This window comes from Arthrobotrys flagrans (assembly GCF_004000055.1).
Source record: "Arthrobotrys flagrans strain CBS H-5679 chromosome Unknown unitig_8, whole genome shotgun sequence".
Lineage (NCBI taxonomy): Eukaryota > Fungi > Ascomycota > Orbiliomycetes > Orbiliales > Orbiliaceae > Arthrobotrys > Arthrobotrys flagrans.
This window is the reverse complement of record NW_027137553.1, coordinates 321182-341071: the sequence shown is the minus strand read 5'-3', so window position 1 is coordinate 341071 and position 19890 is coordinate 321182. Positions and strand designations below refer to the sequence as shown.

The 19890-nt window shown below is 46.0% G+C and overlaps 4 protein-coding genes across 4 annotated transcripts; 3 read left to right on the top strand and 1 right to left on the bottom strand.

The window, feature by feature from the left end:
• Positions 1 to 2699: 2699 nt before the first annotated feature.
• On the top strand, positions 2700 to 3737 carry DFL_006603 (uncharacterized protein; the record flags this gene model as incomplete). Its single annotated transcript, XM_067636058.1, has 3 exons — positions 2700 to 2873; positions 2928 to 2955; positions 3031 to 3737. 3 exons carry the CDS (start codon positions 2700 to 2702, stop codon positions 3735 to 3737), a joined length of 909 nt encoding a protein of 302 aa, XP_067487713.1.
• A 3145-nt stretch (positions 3738 to 6882) lies between these two features.
• DFL_006602 (uncharacterized protein) lies at positions 6883 to 13403 on the top strand (the record flags this gene model as incomplete). The annotated part of the gene is made up of 4 exons (XM_067636057.1): positions 6883 to 8735; positions 8786 to 11165; positions 11220 to 12654; positions 12724 to 13403. The coding sequence occupies 4 exons, from the start codon at positions 6883 to 6885 to the stop codon at positions 13401 to 13403; spliced, it is 6348 nt and encodes a 2115-aa protein (XP_067487712.1).
• A 1640-nt stretch (positions 13404 to 15043) lies between these two features.
• DFL_006601 (uncharacterized protein) lies at positions 15044 to 16678 on the top strand (the record flags this gene model as incomplete). The annotated part of the gene is made up of 3 exons (XM_067636056.1): positions 15044 to 15459; positions 15547 to 16058; positions 16125 to 16678. 3 exons carry the CDS (start codon positions 15044 to 15046, stop codon positions 16676 to 16678), a joined length of 1482 nt encoding a protein of 493 aa, XP_067487711.1.
• Positions 16679 to 17109: 431 nt separating this feature from the next.
• DFL_006600 (uncharacterized protein) lies at positions 17110 to 17619 on the bottom strand (the record flags this gene model as incomplete). Its single annotated transcript, XM_067636055.1, has 1 exon — positions 17110 to 17619. The coding sequence occupies one exon, from the start codon at positions 17617 to 17619 to the stop codon at positions 17110 to 17112; it is 510 nt and encodes a 169-aa protein (XP_067487710.1).
• Positions 17620 to 19890: the final 2271 nt, after the last annotated feature.

The window sequence follows — 19890 nt, the reverse complement described above, 5'->3', positions numbered from 1 at the left end:
TTTTTCTTTCAGAGTGGTCAAGTAGGTGCTAGAAATGTCTAATGTTAAAAAAAGTTGATGTGAGGAAGAGAAAAATGGATCTCGGAAACGTGATAAGTTCGAGAATAAACATGCGTAAAGAAGGTGTAGACTAAGATATTTATGGTTAAAATAGGCGAGCGGGATGGTATGGATTTGGGAGGTTGTGCCGGTGGTGGGGAAGGTTTGTAAGCTTATAAGATTTTGGCTTTAAACAAAGAAAGACGACTTTGCTTTACCTATAGGATTCTATATACACGGCGTTTTCAATTTTTTGGTGGCTTTATTTCTCATCCTTTAGAAGAGGGAAAAGGAAAAAGAAGTATACGTTGTGTATTGTTTTTTTTAAAGGTATTTAAGCTTAAAGGTAAGATTCGGCGGCATGGGATTCCCATGGAGTTTAGCAGGTGGAAAGATAGAAATGTTCTAAGGATATCTGGTGGCGAAGCACTGATGGAAAGAAGAGAACCATTCGGGTTTATTGATACATACCTCGGAGGCCGCGGTTGAAAACAAGGAAATGTATTTTTGAATAGTCATTATTATGATGTTTAGATGTTGATATTGATATCATGCATGATGGTTTCGGAGTCAACGCAACGGGTGTGTGGTATTTTTTACGATATCCCTTAGATGGTCTCGATCCGGATGTTTGAGTCTTCGGTTGCTATATATATTTGAAGACTTAATTTTGGCAAGTAGAAGTTGTACCTACTTGCCAAACCAGTTATGCCTATAGCTTAAAGCTCCAAGAATTAACATCGCGTTCCCACCCTGGATACTGAAGATATTGAAGGAGATCTCCAAAGGACAAGGAGAAGCCAAGCTCCAATTATAAACACCCATGACTCTCATAACGAGGTTCTGGATAAATTATGCGCCACAGGGATCCATTATTTACGAATCTGGTCTTTTGAATTTATGTAAAAATGGCGTTTTAAGCTTCTATCCTACCCGGTAGGGCAGAGATCTTCCCAAAATTATCAAAAGAAATGCTGAGTCAAAGCGATCAGAGGTTTCAGTTGCTCGTATGCTTGCTTTGTCAGATTTTGAGGGCAAGGCAGAACCAGGACCTGGTTCACCATTACGTTTAAACGCTATCTCCGAGGATGATGGGCGTTGCCGACACCAGAATCCCTCGATAGGTACTAGAATAAGTCATCGCCTATGACACCTTTGTCTATGAGTGCTTGTTTCTTGTCTTTGATCCTATTCATGCTAGTATCCAACAGTCGATAGACAATTGATGTTTTAAACCGATACTGACTCAGATCACTACCGCCTATCCTCACAAGACCCAATAACCCGGGTCGAACTCCGAAATCCAAGATTGACCGTAGCCGTGGTGCCGCCCGTCGAAATAAACTTTTTCGAAAATAAAGTGAAATTCCGCATGAAAGGGCGGGAGGATGAAAGGTTACCTTTCCTCGCCTGTCGACACGTCAAGATGTGTTGGCAGTCTTCCTTCTCAAAGTCGCCAAGGTTGGAGGTTGAAATTGAGATAATGGGGAACTTTGATCCGAACTTCGTTTCCCTGCATCGTTAGGATTTGACGGGGGCGCAAGTGATATGTACAAGGTAGTTCGTATTTGGGAGCGCGATCGGTCTATGCGTATAGATGGATGGAATACTGTGAAGCGTTTTGAGTGCGTTTTCGGATCGGGAATCCTGAATTGGGGAACACAAAGATGGCTTTATTGGCACCGCCTGTTCTTAAGCATAATACCAAAAAGAAACGAAACAAAAAAAGAAAGATGTTATAGGTGGATAGCATTTGATTGGTTTATTTGGAATATTCTCAGCGCATAAGTGGGGTTTCCCCGAATTTTTGCAGAGAAATATACCTGTACTACTTGGAGTAAGTATATTTGGGAAGAATGTTGTTTCTTGGTATGGCGGACCAAGCGGCTCTTGGCTCTCTGATCTCGCTTGCGGCTTCTGGTAGACGAGATATCCGAGTTTATGACAGACTTAAACTTTCGTGTAGTAGTGGGTTTGAAGCGAATGAGGATTATGTATGGCATACGACGGAAATTTCCATTACGTTAGCGTGATCATTTTATTGGTAGGATGTGTTTTCTTTTGAAAGGTCTGTATAGTAGGAAAGGCGGACGTTGTTTAAGTCTGGTAGGTCGGTTATGGCTGAGGGAGGGAAACAGCTCTGTGCCAACACCGGTAGACTGGTCCAAGGATATTGGCAGTCGTTAGGACTTCAGTTATTCGCGTTTAGTAGCTCGAAACTGGATGAGGTTTCCACAAAAGTATTTTTTGGAAAGGAGAGGTATTTTGGATTATACATTTTCCAATGGTGCCCCGGGTGGAATTAGTAAACGTTTATTGTGCGTGGCTTTTGATAGATTTGGTTGAACAATTGGTTAGGCACCGGGTGATAGTATTGCCGGTGAAAGTTGAAGCTAACATTGATTGATAATATGATCGTAGACTAGTAGACTAGTATGGGGGAGTGGCCAGGTAGCGGGGAAGAGGAGGATAAATACCCCCCTCCGACCACTTTCTCCCCTTCTTTCTTTTCTTTCTTTCTTACTATCATCAGCACCAGCCATTCTCTTGCCGCTTACACCCCACCGATCTCTACGATCATTCCACATTCATTTTGAATTTTTACTCTTTGAAGACATTCCTTTAAAAAAAAAAAGAACCAAGCATTTTTTTAGGTCAAGATGAAGATTTCTACTCTCATGTGGGTTGCCGTTGCTGGCGTCGCTGCTGTCGATGCTACCAACTGTAGCAAGGCGTGTACTGATCACTGGAGCGCCAAGTTGAAAAAGTGCAATAATGACCTTGCGTCGACTAAGACTCACTGGTCTAAGAAGTTGACCGACTGTAATGCTAAGGTCAAGTCGACCGAGAGCCACTGGTCTAAGAAGTTGACCGACTGTAATGCTAAGATCAAGTGGACTGAGAACCACTGGAAGAGTAAGAAACTCCTCCATATATTACATTCTATATCTCCAAAGATTTGAATACTAAGCTATTTTTGACTATCCACAGGCAAGAAGGTCCAGATCGTTAAGGAGTACTTCACCGTCACCACTGCTGGTGGAGCCAAGACCGTTACTCAGCCAGCTGCTGCCGCTAAGACCGTTACCGTCACCGAGCCAGCTGCTGACGCTAAGACCGTTACCGTCACCGAGCCAGCTGCTGCCGCTAAGACCGTTACCGTCACCCAGCCAGCTGCTGACGCTAAGACCGTCACTGTCACCAAGGAATGCACTGCCACGAACCCACCAAAGCCTGACGACAAGGAGGACGGCGGCGACAAGGAGGAGGGCGACAAGGACGATGGTAATCCAGGTGGCAAAGACGGTGACGACAAAAAGACTGAGGACGGTGATGACAAGCCAAAGCCTGACGACAAGGAGGACGGCGGCGACAAGGAGGAGGGCGACAAGGACGATGGTAATCCAGGTGGCAAAGACGGTGATGACAAAAAGACTGAGGACGGTGATGACAAGCCAAAGCCTGACGACAAGGAGGACGGCGGCGACAAGGAGGACAAGGACGATGGTACTCCAGGTGACAAAGACGGTGATGACAAAAAGACTGAGGACGGTGATGACAAGCCAAAGCCTGACGACAAGGAGGACGGCGGCGACAAGGAGGACAAGGACAATGGTAATCCAGGTGGCAAGGACGCTGAGGAAGATGATGGCGATGCTGGATACTACAGACGTCGTGCCATCCGATTCCGATCTTAAACGTCTGAAATCGCTTTGTACATCTACTCTGCCTAACAGCAGGGTTTATAAAGGGAATGCTTGGTTTGGAGGGGTATATTACTTCTTGTCACTCTTTTATATTTACACTGTTTTGTCGGCGCGAAAGCCTTCCTGTTTTCTTCTTGAGAAGAATACCGGACGGTGGAGCGATTTCTTCACTCTCTTTAACGACTTGATGAACACACCGCCCCCTTTTTTTACAGTCCGATTTACGATATGATGGATGATTGATGATGTTTATGACCTTATGAAAGCCTCTTTTTGGTTGTTTTCCTAGTTTGGATTTGGGATTCTGGGATTTTCTGGGATTTATTGTATGTAGCATTTTAAAAATGGATGGCTAAAAAATGCACACAGTTTTTTTTTGAACGAATTATTTTATTCTACTTGTTGGCTAAGCATAAATCGCATGTGAGCTACATATATGGAGGAGTGATCCCGAGGGCCTCGATCATTCTCTTCCCCCTCCAGCAGTAGCCTTGTAGTTCAGACGGTATTTGTGGTATTTTGGGGTATATTGCGTTGTGGACTCGAAAAACGAGCAGGGATTGGCAGTGTAACGTCGAGACCACGACGGAAACATTGATAAACGGGACGGATGGAACTTCATCTTCTGGCACCACCGTACTCTAAATGTCAAATTTATTTTATTTTTTTACTATAGTATTGGGGCAGATATGATAAAAGGCAATTAGGGTTATTCTACGCAAATTCCATTTTATAGGTTTTCGGCTTTGGCTTCCATTCGAGCTTCTAGAGAAAAGTTCCAAGCAGCTTGGCGGGAATAATTGGTGATTGTATGCGCACAGAAAAAGAAGATGTGAATTATTCGTATTCACGAGATGTCGAATTCTTTCCGGATAAATTGTTACGAGAGGAGGGGCAAACCTGCACGAGAATGTTTGTTTTTACTAGTTTTCATATTCAAGCGCCGAATTATTCCTTTCTAAAGCTACATTCTGCTGCTAAAAAGATGCATGAAAAAAGAGAGGAAGGGAATAGGAAATAGGAATATTGGCAGAGGGTTTTTTTTTTTAACCCCTGATGTTCCTTTTTCTTTGCCATTCTGTCCCTCTTTTGGGCCTGGAATTTTTTTTGTGCCCCTCGTTCTTTCGCTAAGGATGTAGCAAGGTCGACCCCTAATCTTAAAAAGATAAGGGAAGGGTTTTCTTCTTCTTCTGGTTGGGGACGGAATGCCAGGGGAAGAGAGAAAAGAGAAATTTCGCGTAGATCAATGGCCAAAGGGCATGTTTGGTCCGTAACAGATTTACATGGAAATTGCGTGTGCAGTGCAGTTCGACCAGACGAGCGAGTTCGCTAGCCTCGAAGTTCAAGTTCGCTAGTGATAGGGTATAATGGGGTAAAGTCTTTGATATCAGCCAGAAAGGGAGGAAGTCGTATATATGTATATTACCACTAGTCCGTCTGCGGTTGCATTCTCGGATGCAGTGCTGCCTTTGTAGACGTTATATTATGGTTAGTGTGTATGGTTATTTCTGAAACGTGAAGGTGTATGGGAGCATCGATCAATTGACTGAGAGTGAGACCATGGTCCTTCGATCCTGGTGTGAGCCTGAGGTTTTGGAGCTGGAGATAATTTGGGCGAGAGAGGTTTATCTCGCTAAGGAACCTTAGCTAAGCACGAGGTTTGGATATATCCCCACCGAGCGAGCCGTTAGAAGAGTCTTTGGGGTAGTTGATGAAGTAGATATGATCAATTCAATTGATCGAGCCAATTGCCGTATATTGCAATCTATAGACATTGATGCGACGGCTTCACTACTACCGTAATAGAATATACTACAATCGAAGGGGGTTTTTATACTGTCGAGAGGGGGCTACCGTTGGAAGGGTAATAACTCCCCGCTCCCTTTTTTTTCGCCTGTCGGGAACTGTCAGGGTGGTTTCCCGCCGCGCGCGACAACCCTGCTCGTACCTACTTCTATACACATCTGCCTGTCTGTCTGTCTGTCTTGCTGTCCATCTGCACCTGTCCGTGTCTATCGAAGACTTTTATATTCCATACATACTATACATATACTACTACTGCACTACGACGACGACATACACAAACCCTGACACATACGGACCGCGACATCGGGCGGTCGGTTCCAGCATCATTCGGGTCGGTACCACCTAATTCGTCCTCCTGACTCCTGACGTCTCAGGACAGGACGGGACCAGAAAAGACAGCATCAGTACCAGTATACCATAGGCATTGGTCGTGGTACACAGTACTGGTACTAGTGGTGGTCGATGCTCAGGCAGAGAGGTACCCAGCCGTGGACTATACTTACTTTGAATTGGACCGGGCTCCGGGGCCATTGCATTCGCCATCAGCTAGCTAATTCAGCAGGATAGGGATATGATAATGTTCCAACAGCTCTTTTGAAATCCCTTAAAGTCGTATCGCATCCTGTACATATTCAATTCGCTACCTCCTATCTCTATCTCTCCGATACCTCGAATTCACGCACAGCAAGGATAGCACTAGTACAATTACGGTACAGGATATCATCGATTCGAATTGGACCCAATATTAACATCTCGACCCATCTACCGCACTACCTCTCTACCTCCCTACCTTACTACCTCCCTATCAATCGCTGTCTCCCCGCCTCGACCTCGGAGGCTTTCTATGGACGATAGTTATATCCCGATTAATATCTCTGATTTGCTTGGTTGTTTGTCGAGAACTTCTCGAACGTTACTAGTTAATTTAATTTACGACGGCCCATTTCCCATCTCCTACACAGCACAGTCTGTTACTCCCTACTCCACCACCACCACTTCTTCCTACCCCAATACTAAACGTACTAGTACTCGAAGGGCCATGCCTGTTCGCTGCTACTGCTACTGCTCCTGCCTGGATTCTCTGTAGAATATTCCATTGGCCTTTCTTTTCTTTTCTTTTTCTTCTCATTTTCCCGTTTTTGATACCTTTTTTTTTTGGGTTTTCCTAACTAGCGCCTGGTCTGTTCCGTCTGTCCCTCCAGTCTGTCTGTGCTTAATTCACGTTCAAACGACCTTTCGACGGCGGTGGTGTTTTCGACATACAAACACCACACTAAACGCACGCACACACCACGCACCGACGACGACGACGACCTCCTAATCAGTCGCAATGCCGTGGACTCCACTCCCAAAGATAGCTTTCGCCCAGGTCACGCATCCTTACGAAGCCATTGACAAGTCTCATGATCTCTACCTCCAAGTCGGCGACGAAGTCTATATTTTCGAATCTTGCAACAATGGCGAGTGGTTTCGTGGTTACCTGGTCGCAGCACCCAGCCTGCTCTCCGGCCTGACCAGTAGGAAAGGTCAGACTCTCGAAGCAAGAGTATTCTCCGGTGTTTTCCCCAGTTCGTGTGTCAAAATCCTGGAATTTGTTGGGGAGGCCATACCCCAAGCTATCGAGGATAGTGACGAAGAATACGACGAAGAAGAAGAGGAAGAGGAATCCGAAGAATACGACCAAACCGATACCGCCGAGGAGGAAGATTCCGCCGAGGAAATTGCGATACATCTGGAAGGTGGGAAAAACCACATTACCGTGAACGCGCAGATAGGACCTGGCGACGATGCGAAATCCGTCAGCGAGTTCTCTTCTTCACATATCGACGGTCAGACTGAGTCTGATATGCGACATTTCAACGATGACGTCGATGGCGATACGGAAACCGAAGCTTCTTACTCCGTTCGAGGTGCCGGACTCCACCCTCCGGCCCATCATAGATCTGCTGGCAAGGTCAATGGGTTGAAGCCTCGGAATGGTAGTAATCGGAGAGGTAAAGCTGTCGTGAAATCGAAACCTCCAAGGCGACGGAGCAAGCTCCCCGCGCCGGTGCCCATGCTCAAAATTGGAGACGAAACTGCGACCATGGCTGGCGAACCCCTGGTGGACGAAATTGCGTCTTGTCTGAGGGAATGGCATTCCTCTAGCTTTCACGAACTACTCTTATCGCGGGATTATACTACCGTTAGCAACCTATCGACACTCATTGGGCAGCTCGATATAGTACGACGGCAGCTTACACACCGAGTTTTGACGGCGACGGAACTGGCGGTTACCCGTGAGAAGACCGTGTGGGATATGGTCAAGGGTAACAAGATGTTGAATCGCGAAATCGTCGTTCGGGATCCCGCGACTGGTGGTATACTCACAGGGCTCGATTCTGCAATTTCAGTCACAGCACTCCAAGCTCAAATGGCCCTGTTGGATGCGCCTCCGGTGGAGAAAGCTGAAGGCGTCACCATTCATCATCTATACTTCGATATGAAGGCTTTTGCAGGAGTATCCTCGGACCCAACTGTCGTAATGTTCTACCTTGCGACCCGACAGCAGAGAATCAGCGAAAATTACATTGTGGAACTTACCCAACAGGGCGTACCCGTCGATCCTAGTCAACTTCACAAGATGCAGACTCTGTTCACCGATATATCCGCTAAGGATATCGCTGATGAAGTTTACCTCGTCGCCCGTGTGTACTCATCTTCGACACATTACGTTACATCGCCTGCGGTATCTCGGGATGGGAATTACGGAACCATGAGGAACGGATATAACACCGTTGGCAAAGCACCCACAGGTCCAAACGATAAACCCACCCGCTTCAGCACCATGTTCGCGAACCAGAAACCCGGTGCCGGGTCACCGAATTCCAAACCTTCGTCCAATGGATCGCCTCAGCTTCATACCATGCAAGAGAACAAGAGCACGCCATTGATACTAGAACACGGCGGCAAAAGGTTTGTCATGAACGTGAGCTTGGGTGTTGGCGTTTTGGACGTCACACGGTTCCTACTGGCACCGGATGTAGCGACAGAACATGTTATGAGGATATTTGTCCCCACGTCTAAGGAGCTACACGATCACCATCAGTTTGGAACCATCAAAGGCTTCCAGGCTAGTAACCAGAAGATCTTGGACTGGGACGGATTGGTTAGGGATATCATCGAGAGTAGAACCGATCGATTGTGAGTAACATCCAATTGTCTTCGAGTAAATCGAGCTAACCTCTGTATAGTGAATCATCCCCTAAGGCGGACCGTATTGTTGTCAACCTACGTTCCTTCGTTTCCCCTGATCCGGATATCCTCATCAAATCCCTACCTACACTCTTACAAGACATCACCGTTTCTCAAAAAATCGGCTTCTCTGGCGCTCCTATAAAACCCCGATCCGATATCTACATTACCGTTAAATTCCCGATAATACCCCGCCACGGAGTCCTTGTTCATCCAAAAACGGGATCCTTCCCTTTCCCCAATATCAAAACATTACAGGTTGCACTCGAGGTGCGGACGCAGGATGGAGCCGTGGTCAGCGACTGTATCTCGCCGGCATCGAATCAACCGTGTGTTACTACTTGGGTCTCTTGTTTGGCGCACGCTCATGAAGCATGGAATGAAACTGTCAAGTTGGTTATCCCGGATAGCTTGGTTAAGGAATCGCATCTCTTCATACGATTATCAGCCTCGCCGTCTGAATCCGGAGGACTCCCATTCGCTCTTGCTTGGATGCCGTTGTGGAATAGTTTAACTTTTATGACGGATGGAGAACACAGTCCCGTATTCTACAAGTACGACGAACTCACCTCGCAGCCGTTATCACAACCTGGAAGTGAATATGGAGGGTATCTGAGCTATCGATGGGATAATGGCACCAATGCGACGAATTTCTCGATGATTCGAATCAATTCTTACCTCTGCAGTACACGGTTTTCTCAAGATGAAACGCTGCTCAGTCTTTTACATTGGAAAAATAACAAATCTGAAGATGAACTTATTGCGGTTCTGAGGAAGTTTGTGTATATCCCAGAGATTGAGATTGTTAAATTGCTGAAACGGGTTTTTGATGCGTTATTTGGGTTACTGGTTGAGAGGGCTGGAAGAGATGAGTTTGAGGATCTAGTCTTTGCGGCGTTAGTAACTGTGTTGAATATTGTCTACGACAGACGGTTCAATCTAGAACCGATTGTTGATGATTACGCCTTTAATCACTTCGGGTACCCCTTCGCAACATTGTGTTTGATTCGAGGATTTTCGAGACTTTTGTCGAACCCGACGGATGCGGAGACGAGCAAACGGTTGCGAGCTACCTTCAAAGTTGCCCGCCATGTATTCCGGTTCATTAGTATCGCCAGGACGCAGCAGCAGGCAAAGGAAGCAGCGATCGGGATTACGAACTCCGGGCTTTTCGGAAGGGATATTAAGGGTATCTTTAAGATGCTGGAAGCGTTGATGGAGAATCCGGCGCCGATACTGATTGGGAGCCAAACGCTTGCCGTGCAACATTTCCACACCTGGTTACCGGAGCTGACGGAGATGCTTTCCCCTTCTGAAATATTGCATATCGCGATTGACTTTGTGGATAGCTGTGGCGGGGTTAAGGGCAAGTTGGTGCTTTATAAGCTTGTTTTGATTATTAACTTTAGCAAGTTGGCACAGTTTTCGCATCCAGAAGCGCGTAGGGCAATCGCAGTGAATACGGTTAGATGGTTGGATCCTTGCTGGGGGGTTACGGACGACGTTAGTGGGCAATATAGGGAACAAGTACGACTTTGCTGTTCGGTGTTGAGCACACAGATTGACGATTTAAGTGAGGAGATTGCGGACTATGTGCCCAAGCTCATTGAATCGTATTTGGCTATTCGCAGCTCCGGAGTTAGGGAGCGGGAGACGTTTAGCTTGCTATTCCCGAAGAGTTATCCGTTCCCCAGCAGGAGTATACCCGGTCGGCCGATGTTCGATGAAGCGTTGCTGGAGTTGAGCGCTGTTCTTGCTGCTGTGACTATGCGACCTAGCGGGTTGCTTGATCTAGCGGAGGAAGAGATGGCGGTTTCTTTGGCGAATACGCTTGCGGTGCATAATAGTATACTGAGTGGGGAGGCGTTCCCGAAGAGTTGGTTGAGTGTGCATGTTTATCATCATCGGTGGACGGTGTTACACTTGAAGGCTATATCCAATGTTCTTATCGAAAGCTTTTTGCCGGAACCAGATGATGCTGAGAAGTTTAATATGGAGCTTTGGTTGGCGTTCTTTGAGACGTTGTTGAAGCTTGTTAGTTCGGATGCGTTGACTTTGGAAACGTTCCCGGAGCAGAAGAGACGGACGGTGTGGAAGGTTGCGGGTGATGTGAGAGAACATGGGGCGGAGTTGTTGAGGAGGACGTGGGAGGCGATTGGGTGGGAGACTACACCGGATGAACGGGCGAAGTTTGGATTGGAGAGGGTTGGGGGTTATCAAGTTCAGTATGTGCCTGGATTGGTGGGGCCGATTGTGGAACTTTGTTTGGGAGCGCATGAAGGGTTGAGGAAGATGGCGGTGGAGGTTATGCAGAGTATGGTGATTAGTGAGTGGACTTTAAGTCAGAATTTGGCGGCGGTTCAGGCGGAGATTATTGATGTGAGTTGGTTGAGATATATCTTGTTAAGGTAGGCTGAGCTAACTGGAGATTAGGCTCTTGACCGACTGTTCAAATCGAAGCGTGTTACGGAGACGCTGGTACAAAAGCAGTTCCTTTCGGATCTGTCTTTCTTGTTCGAACCACTTTCGAAGGACCCGGAAGATCCACTATTCCAAGCGATCCAGGAGCTCCTTGGGACAGTTAATGTTTTCCTGGATCTCTTATCTGCGGTTCACGCGGCGCCTCTGGGAGAAGCTTCGGATATCATCAATACCCTGAGGTTGATGGAGTTTTTGAAGGATATGCAGAAAGAGGAGCTTTTCATCAAATACGTCCACCAGCTAGTCGACACCCAGATCAAAGCTAGAAACCCTGTTGAAGCTGGGTTGAGTTTGCAGTTCCATAGTGATCTGTATACCTGGGATACAGATACCCTCCTACCACCCATCGTAGTCAACGACCGAGTCCGTTTTGGAGAGGAGACCATGTTTGAACGAAAAGAAGGATTGTCATTGAAGATGATCAGCTTCTTCGAAGAAGGAAGAAGTTGGGATTCTGCGATTGATGTATACCAGGAATTATCGAAGCAGTACGAGCACGTTGTGTTTGACTTCGGCAAGTTGGCTAAAGCGCATCGGGCGATTGCAAGACTGCAGGAGAATATCTTGAGGGGAGATCGGTATTCTATTCGACATTTCTTGGTGGTATACCATGGAATGGGATTCCCTGTTGGACTTAGAGAACGGTCGCTTGTGGTTCAAGGTAATAACTTTGAAGGCAGAGTGGAGTTCGAAGAGAGGATGAAACAGGCTTGGCCGACGGCGGTGTTATTGGGAGATGGTGAAGGGCCTACATCGGTTGAAGGACAGTTTATGAGTATTCAAGAGGTCACACCGATGATTGATGTTGGCCATCCGATCAACCTGCGAACAAGGGTTCCGTCGCATGTCAAAGACTTTTTACAGACAAGTAGGCCGCATACCTTTGCTGAAGTGAGAGAGCGGGCAGTTGAGGATGCGGTGAACGGGTGGAATGGTGATGTGGAAGCGCAGATGGAGAAGGTGGTTTATGTCTGCGAGGATCAGTTCCCGACGATCTTGAAGAGGAGTGAGGTTTCGAGTACCAGCAAAGTTTATTCTGGTATCGTACAAGTTTCGGCGGAAGATATTGTTAGAAGGACGAAGGAGATTGTAGGACTTGAATGGAGGGTTGGGAATGAAGAGTGGGGTGGACAGGGTAGAGAGATGGTCGTTCAGGCTTTCACTGCTATTTTGGCGAAGGCGATGGAAGGGGCTGTAGGCAGGTGTAAGAGGGTCTTGGAGGTCGAGCAGAGGAAGATTATGGAGGGAGTTGAAGGGAGGGAAGATCCGAAGAAGATTGAGGCGCTCAGGGTGGCGGTTTTGGATCATGTTGGGGTTTTGAAGAGGTGTTTGAGTTTGCATAGCAGGGTTGTAGGAAGCGGAGGGGCTCATGAGACTTTGATGAGAGGTATGCTTGATGCTTTTGTGACTTTTAATTTGTCTCGAAGAGAGATGCTGATGGGTTGGATGGACATAGCTTTCGAACGTAACTTTGAGTCTGAGCTCAAGATTCTGACTCCACTCCCTGGACTTGACAATATGGGCATGCTATCTCCTCCTCCAACAACCACGAACCGTGAGCCGATGTTCTCACCAATGTCGGATGCGCCACCACTCACCATCACCTCATCGATGATCCAACAAGCGCCGTCAGCACCGGATCTCTACCGCACAATGTCGATTGGCACACACAAGGAGCCATCACTACATTCCGCCCCCGAGACTCGAGAACACTCCAAACGCGAACGACTAAGTCTGATATTCTCGGGTAAATCACAAGACAATCTAAGTAACCACCACCACCATGAATCGAAGGACTCACAAAGCGGGTTTGCGGCGGTACAAAAGAGCAACGAAAAGGAACGGGTGCCGTTTAATGTCCGCCATGAGAGGAGTAGAAGTCGCTCGAAGGGGCGGGCTGGGTCTGTTGGTAGTGGCAGACGACCGAGTACTACTAGTTCTGCGGGGGCGCAAAAGGTGGCTAATACTCATGGATCTGGATCTGGATCTAGTGGTGAGGGGAAGAAGGATAATGTTGTGGATCGGATGAATAGTACGGTTCGTAGGCGGTTGAGTACATTGGGGATCGGGAGGAAGGGAAGCAAGACTAATGTGAAGGAGAGGAGTCAGAGTCATGCAGGGATCATTGAGGAGTGAGAGGGGTGAGGAAGGGTTCAACGCAAGATTGCCCTGTGGTATTTTTGCAATTCCTTGAGTTTTGGTTCTGGTTTTCTTAATATCGATATCTTCCAGTGGTTATGATATCGCCTTCCCTTTCCTCGACAAAAGATTTGTTTTTGGTTTAGTCTTTGTATATTCTTTTTGTATCATTTCCTTTCCTTTATTTCTTTCCCTAAGCGGTTTGTAGCCTTTTTTTTCTTAATCTTTCCTTTTTTGTTTTTGTCATTGTGTCTGCGCCTCTTACCATTGAATCTGTTGGTTTCGTTTCATTTGTTATAACAAAATATACCATCACTAGCAGGACGTCTTTTTTCTCCTTTTTCTAGCTAGTTCTTTTTCTTAATTTTTCTCTCTTCTTCTTTGTCTTATTTATTTATACTCCCTTTGTACAATGTTTTAGTAGCCGCCTTTTTATTCTGTCGTTTAGCCTGTGGTTTTTTTCCATGTGTATATTTTTCGGACTTTCGATCGTTGGTTTACTAAGTAGGCTTTAATAATGATGTCTTCTTCTTGAATAGTGTGGATCCTTTTTTGATCGTGGGTTAAGTTCGGGCTTCGGAGAATGTGAAAATACCCTCTTGGCCTGGCTATGAAGGAGACTCTAGGTTGAGACTATGGGGAATTATATCGATAGATCTCGTTACTTCTAGATTAAAGCTTAAGGGAAGCCTGTGGGTGATCGATATAGAGTGGTGTTAACATTATTTCCCCTCGTCGTAGTCTTGCGCCTGCTCTGGATGCTTTATGGTATGAAACGTATATCTACCGATGCCGGCTTTGAAGAGAGATCGTCCGCTCTAGCACCGAGACTAGATTGTCACCATATTTCGTACGGTATTTAAGGTAGTGATAATGCTCCGCATACGGTAAGAATGGATATATATATATATATCGTAAATCGTCCCTACTGTGGATCGTATGCTTGCATGCAGACTTTAAAGCGATAAATTGGGCTCCAGGATAAGGGATATAGACAGTTCGAATGGCGACCTCGACGGTTGATGAATATAGAATGATGGAGATCTCGAGGAAGATGGAAATGGATTTTATGTATACTTCTGAGGTCATATATCAGGCTCAGAGCTGGATTCGAGGTTAGCTGGATTCGAGGTTAGCCAAAGTCATGGATTGTTTTTTTTTTTTTTTTTTGATATCTCTTTAGCTGAGCTCAAGAGTGGTAGCTATATACACTGCACTTGAGCTTACCCCCTTTCCTCCTCCTGCTGCTCCTCCTACCCCTCCTCCTCTAACATCACCACTTTCTTTTTTGTATCTTCAATCATCACTCTTGAGATATTCATCACCATACCCACTAACTTTCAACAATTTAAAGCTTACTAATTAACCATGTCAGAGCCAAAGAGAGACCCGTTTGAATTTTTGAACCCGTTCCGTAAGGTGCAGGAGAAAGTCACTGGTGAGTGCGCCTACGATGTGCCTTTTTGATAAACGGAAGAAATATTTCTTTAAATCACTTAAACCACCTCCCCAAAATACACCATCACCTATAATTTACCAAACCTAAATACTTCATTACTTACATACGTATCCAACCTACAGATACCGTCCGTTCAACAGGCCGAAGCCCAGTTAGCACTGTAGTTTCGGTCTCCACGATGATACCCCCAAAAAATCCAGCTGCGCCATCTAAACCAGCTACCACAACGGCACCTCGAGGCGGAAAGCAACAGCAATCTGTCATTGAGCAACCAAAATCTCCACCAGGTCATCAACACGATTACACACCACGGACTAAACGAAAGGGCGGGGAAGAGTCACCGCTTTTTCGAAAATCCTTGATTGGACTTCGTCCGTATAGTCCTACTCCTACCTGTGGAGTGCCTGATGATATGAAAATTCCGCACGGATTGGAAAATCCAGTTACGAAGAAGGAGAAGGGAGCTGATTGGTTGAAGGAGGAGGGCGTGGAGAAGATGGAGGAGTGTGAGGAGAGGGGGGATGAGGTTATGACCGATGATGAGGATGGGGATTGGGAGGATGAGGAAGGTGGGAAAGTTAAGTTTGAACCGAGGTAAGTTTGTTTTATCACGAAGTCGGGATGCTTATCTTTCTTGATCCAATTTAGACAGAAGCTAATGATGATTTTGCTGACTGTTAGTGCTGAAGTCCTTGCTACACCAATCATCCGTCTTGTTTTGGATAATACAGACGCATCCAATCATGACGAAAAAGTCAACTTCCACGTCCATAAAGGACTTCTCAAGAAATCATCCTTCTTCTGGGCCTGCCTTGGTCCTAGTACCGAAGAACTCATTCTCGACGATAGGCTCAAGCCTTACGCTGTCGATACTATCATTCAATTTCTTTACACTGGTGAAATTGATTTTAGCCATAAGTTCGGTACTGTCGGGGACCTTGAAGAAGATTTCGACAAGATTACAACGGTTGAGTGGACTTGCTGCTACCTTGGAGTCTCAGCTTGTCGAGATAAAGCTTTTCAGAAGATTGAGACTGCTTATAGGGCCTTTGAATTTGGGTTTAATCAGGGTGCCGCTCAGATGAGGATCAAGATGACTAAATGGATTTATGGACTTGATGAGGGATATGTTGAAGCTGGTGGATGGGTTCATCGGATGCGAAGAAGGGTTCTGGCTGGCTGGTGTCGTGATAGTATGGTTTTTCCCTTGTCTGCATTTCAATATATTAACACTTCTGATTCTATATATGAAATTGTAGTTTCTTCGATCCATAACGACCAGAAACTTCTAGAAGCTTTCGAAAATATTCTCTCGGAGTATCCTACATTCGCCTTCGACCTCGAAGAGTTCCTTACCGAGCGTGCCAGAGAGGAACGGAAGATGAAGAGTAGACTCGATGCCTTCAAACGAGCTGAAAAGTCCGGAACGGAACGATTCGAAAGACAACGTGCCCTCATGTTCCCCGGAACCATCTCCCATCCAAGCAAGCTTCAACTCCCGACTCTTCGACCGAAGAAAGTTGCCCCCCAATTGCCTACCGTTCCTTCTGGCCGATCATCAACCGCTAATACCGCTGCATTTGCTTTGTCGGCTGATGCTCCGAGCTTTGTACCCACTGCCCCAAAGGCACTTGATAGTGAGGCTCTCGGGAACACGACTCCTGTTCATACGCGATCTGTCGATAGTGTCACGCCTAGCAAGTCTGATCTTGAGCCGAAACCCGAGGGACCTCCATTGAGGAAACGAGCCTCTAGAGTTGCTAACCTTGAGCAGGTTTCACAGTTCCTCGGTTCGAAGTCGGCGCGACAATAATTGACATGATCCTAATCATTTACTATTCCTTTCAGGTGCTTCTTGTAATTTTTTTATATTTTTCTTAAAAAAAGGAAAGGGTGAGGGGTGGATGAGCACGCGGCCGACACGTCTATGGTGGAAGGATATGTGGGGCTTTCCCTATGGAGTGAGATGGAAGTGAATGGATTTTGCGTATCGGCGTTATGGAATTCGCCGGTTTTCTTTGTACTATAACTTTCTATCCGCTAGGGTTGCTATTTGACCTCCCAGCGCAGCTTTTAAGACTCGATAATAACGAAACCAATGCAAGAAATCAGAAATTTACCTCCCACCTGTCCCTCTAGAACCCTCCAGCATTTTCCACGCTGGTGAAAAGCAAAAACAACATCGAAAGAAAATCACTATCTACATGTCGAGTCTTCGAATATATAGTTGTAAAATTGGGTTAATTAAGCCTTACTAGCAGCGGCATCCCTCTTCTCTTGAAGCCTCCGAATATGGTCATTGATGAATTGATCTGCCAAAACCTTCGTCGGCACATACCTAGCCCCCTGTATCTCTCCCAAACAATTCTCACTGCCGCACTCACACTTAAACGCCTGCGCCATATCCCACTCGGTACTCAAATAATTGAAAGTAATAGGTTCCCCTTCCTGAATGTCCCTCACACTCCTGACTTCCCCCTTATCAGTATCAAATACAACATTGGGATTACAAGAATGGTTTGCGTAGAGTAAATCGGAGTTTAGTTCTATATGATCGGTTTCGGAGACTTGGACGGAACTATACGCTTTTTCGGAGGCTGGGGTTGCGGCGGAGAAGTCGGCAACCACGGTGTTTGAGGGAACGGGGTTTGAAGCTGTGGCGTATTTGGAGAAGGAGCCTTCTTTGTAGGTTTTTATGGTTATGAAGTCGGGATGGGAGGGTTGAACCCAGTGGGGGACTTGTTCGATGGTCATTTTGTGCGTTGTTTTTGTGGGATGGCGGATTAGGAAGTTGGATGGATTGGCTTCTTTTGATCTGTGGCTGTCTTTGAACTGGATACGAGACAAGGAAGTCTTTGAAACTTCTCGATGTGACGAGACGGTTTGGAGTTCGATTGATTAGTATTTAAATTGGTAAACTTGAGCTCTTGAGAAGGAGGGGATTTTCCGTCCGATATCTGGGTTAGAAGAGCTAGCTCTTATATAAACTTCCAAGAGCCGTCCTAATTACCCCAATTGCGCATCCCTCCGCTATAAGCGTCTTTTTCCCCACGTCATGGCATTTACATTTGCATTCCTCAGGAACGGATTTTTTTCTTTCTTTCTTTCTTGCACCGGGTCCGGCTAGTTCCTTCTTGGTCATGGATTAGCATGACCTTTACTCGCTTTCGTTTTCCACAAAACCTCGGTTATAGAGGGCCGAATGCAATGAAATGACATCAGTTATGCTTTCGATTGGGGGACAAAGTCGAGTTAGCGGGTAGGTATGTTCGGTAGATGAGCTCCTCATCGTTCCTTTTTTTAATGTTTTTTTTGAATCCTTCGTCATATGTTAAATAAAAGGGAATAACCGGTGCGCCGGGTGTGGGGAAATCCGAAGAAATGCAATTGACAATTGATATTGTTTTGGCACCGCCGCCGCCGCTACTACTGCTGGTTTTTCCCTTGCTTGCCGGTTTTGCATTTGTCTTCGAGCATATGTCAGGTGGGTGACGATGGCGTGTTTTAGAACACCCCGGCACTCCCCGGCACTCCCCGGCACTCCAGATTCGCGGACAGACGGATATCTAGTACGTGAGGTGAGAATGGAGGGGCTAATGGAGAATAGGAATTATATGTGAGGTGGATTTATCCTGTGTCAAAATTTTTTTCCATCTTCCCGCTTGCGCTCGTGCAGACCGACGACGTAAGGGTCAATTTGGAGCTAAAAGCTTAAAATTGGTCAATTGGCAACGCAGCTTTTAAATTGTCTTGGGAGCGGATTTTGGTAACCGAATATGCATATGACGAACCTAGGTACGAGCTTAGGTACGAGCCTGGATACGAGCCTAGGTACGAGGGACTCGGGGATTCGGCACGGCGGCGAAAGTTATGAAATTTGATCATGATATTGATCTATACTTTTTTTGATAAAAAAAAAAAAAAGTACAGATTGACCTCTTCGTGGAAGCTGGCTCGCGAGACCAGCACCGATATCGATTGATAGTGGAATGTAAACGTAAGAGCGGGACGGCACGCTACATCATTATGAAATTCCTTACGAAGAGGTGCAGCTTGCAGAGTGCATATATCGCTCATGTGATTTTATTCGATCTGAACGCCTATGCCGTGTAGGTGTGTTTGAGATATAATTTCCCATTGGATTGATTAATTAAATTGGGAGCAGAGAATAGCTATATCTTGACTCGGGATATTTCAGATTTTGTCGGCAAAAAGGTTTCTCGTGCAGTTTGCATTGCATTGCATTGGAAAGCCTGGGTAATATTATTTTAATTTTGATTGTATTGATCGAGGTCAGGGCGGGCAGGATATAATTATCGATCGCGATCGCGCGAGGCGTTAGAATGTGGGAACGGAGACAACGCAGAGGTTGCGAAATACCACATTTGTGCTTGTGGAGTCGACTTCATAGCTCTAGCGCCTCAGCTCAGTGAAAGACTTTGTTAATTGGTATTGAGTGATAGAATGGAGACGGGATGCGGTGGGAATACTTATTCATTTTAATCTAAGAAAATCATTGATGAAGTCTTCAACTATGGTTGATTTGGTGGTTGGAATTGGTGATATATGATATCATGATGAAAGATCTGACTGCTGCAGATTGCATTGGTGATTCTTCAGCCCCGGCATAATATGGTTCGATTCCCCGCACTGTAGTACTGCAGATTTGGGGGCTTAGCTGCAAGCTCTCGAACCAGTTTGGAATGTACTCTTGCTGCCGGCTTCTGCATACATTTTGCTGTAATTGATTTGTGGGGTTTTGGATTTGCAACTAGATCCTTAGCCATTGGGTAAATAATTTGAGAGATGTCTGCTATATGGGAATGACAAGATGTGAATGATTCCTGCAGTACATATGCTTCATATCGATAGAGTACTTTCTGGGGCTGATAATAGACTACGCCAATATAGTTCTGGCTCTTCGATAAGGGTCGCTATCGGAATCGAGGATGTAGGGACACCCCTCTTGCGGTACTTCCATTTTTCCATGACTAACATGTTTATGTCAACATTAATAGTCTATAC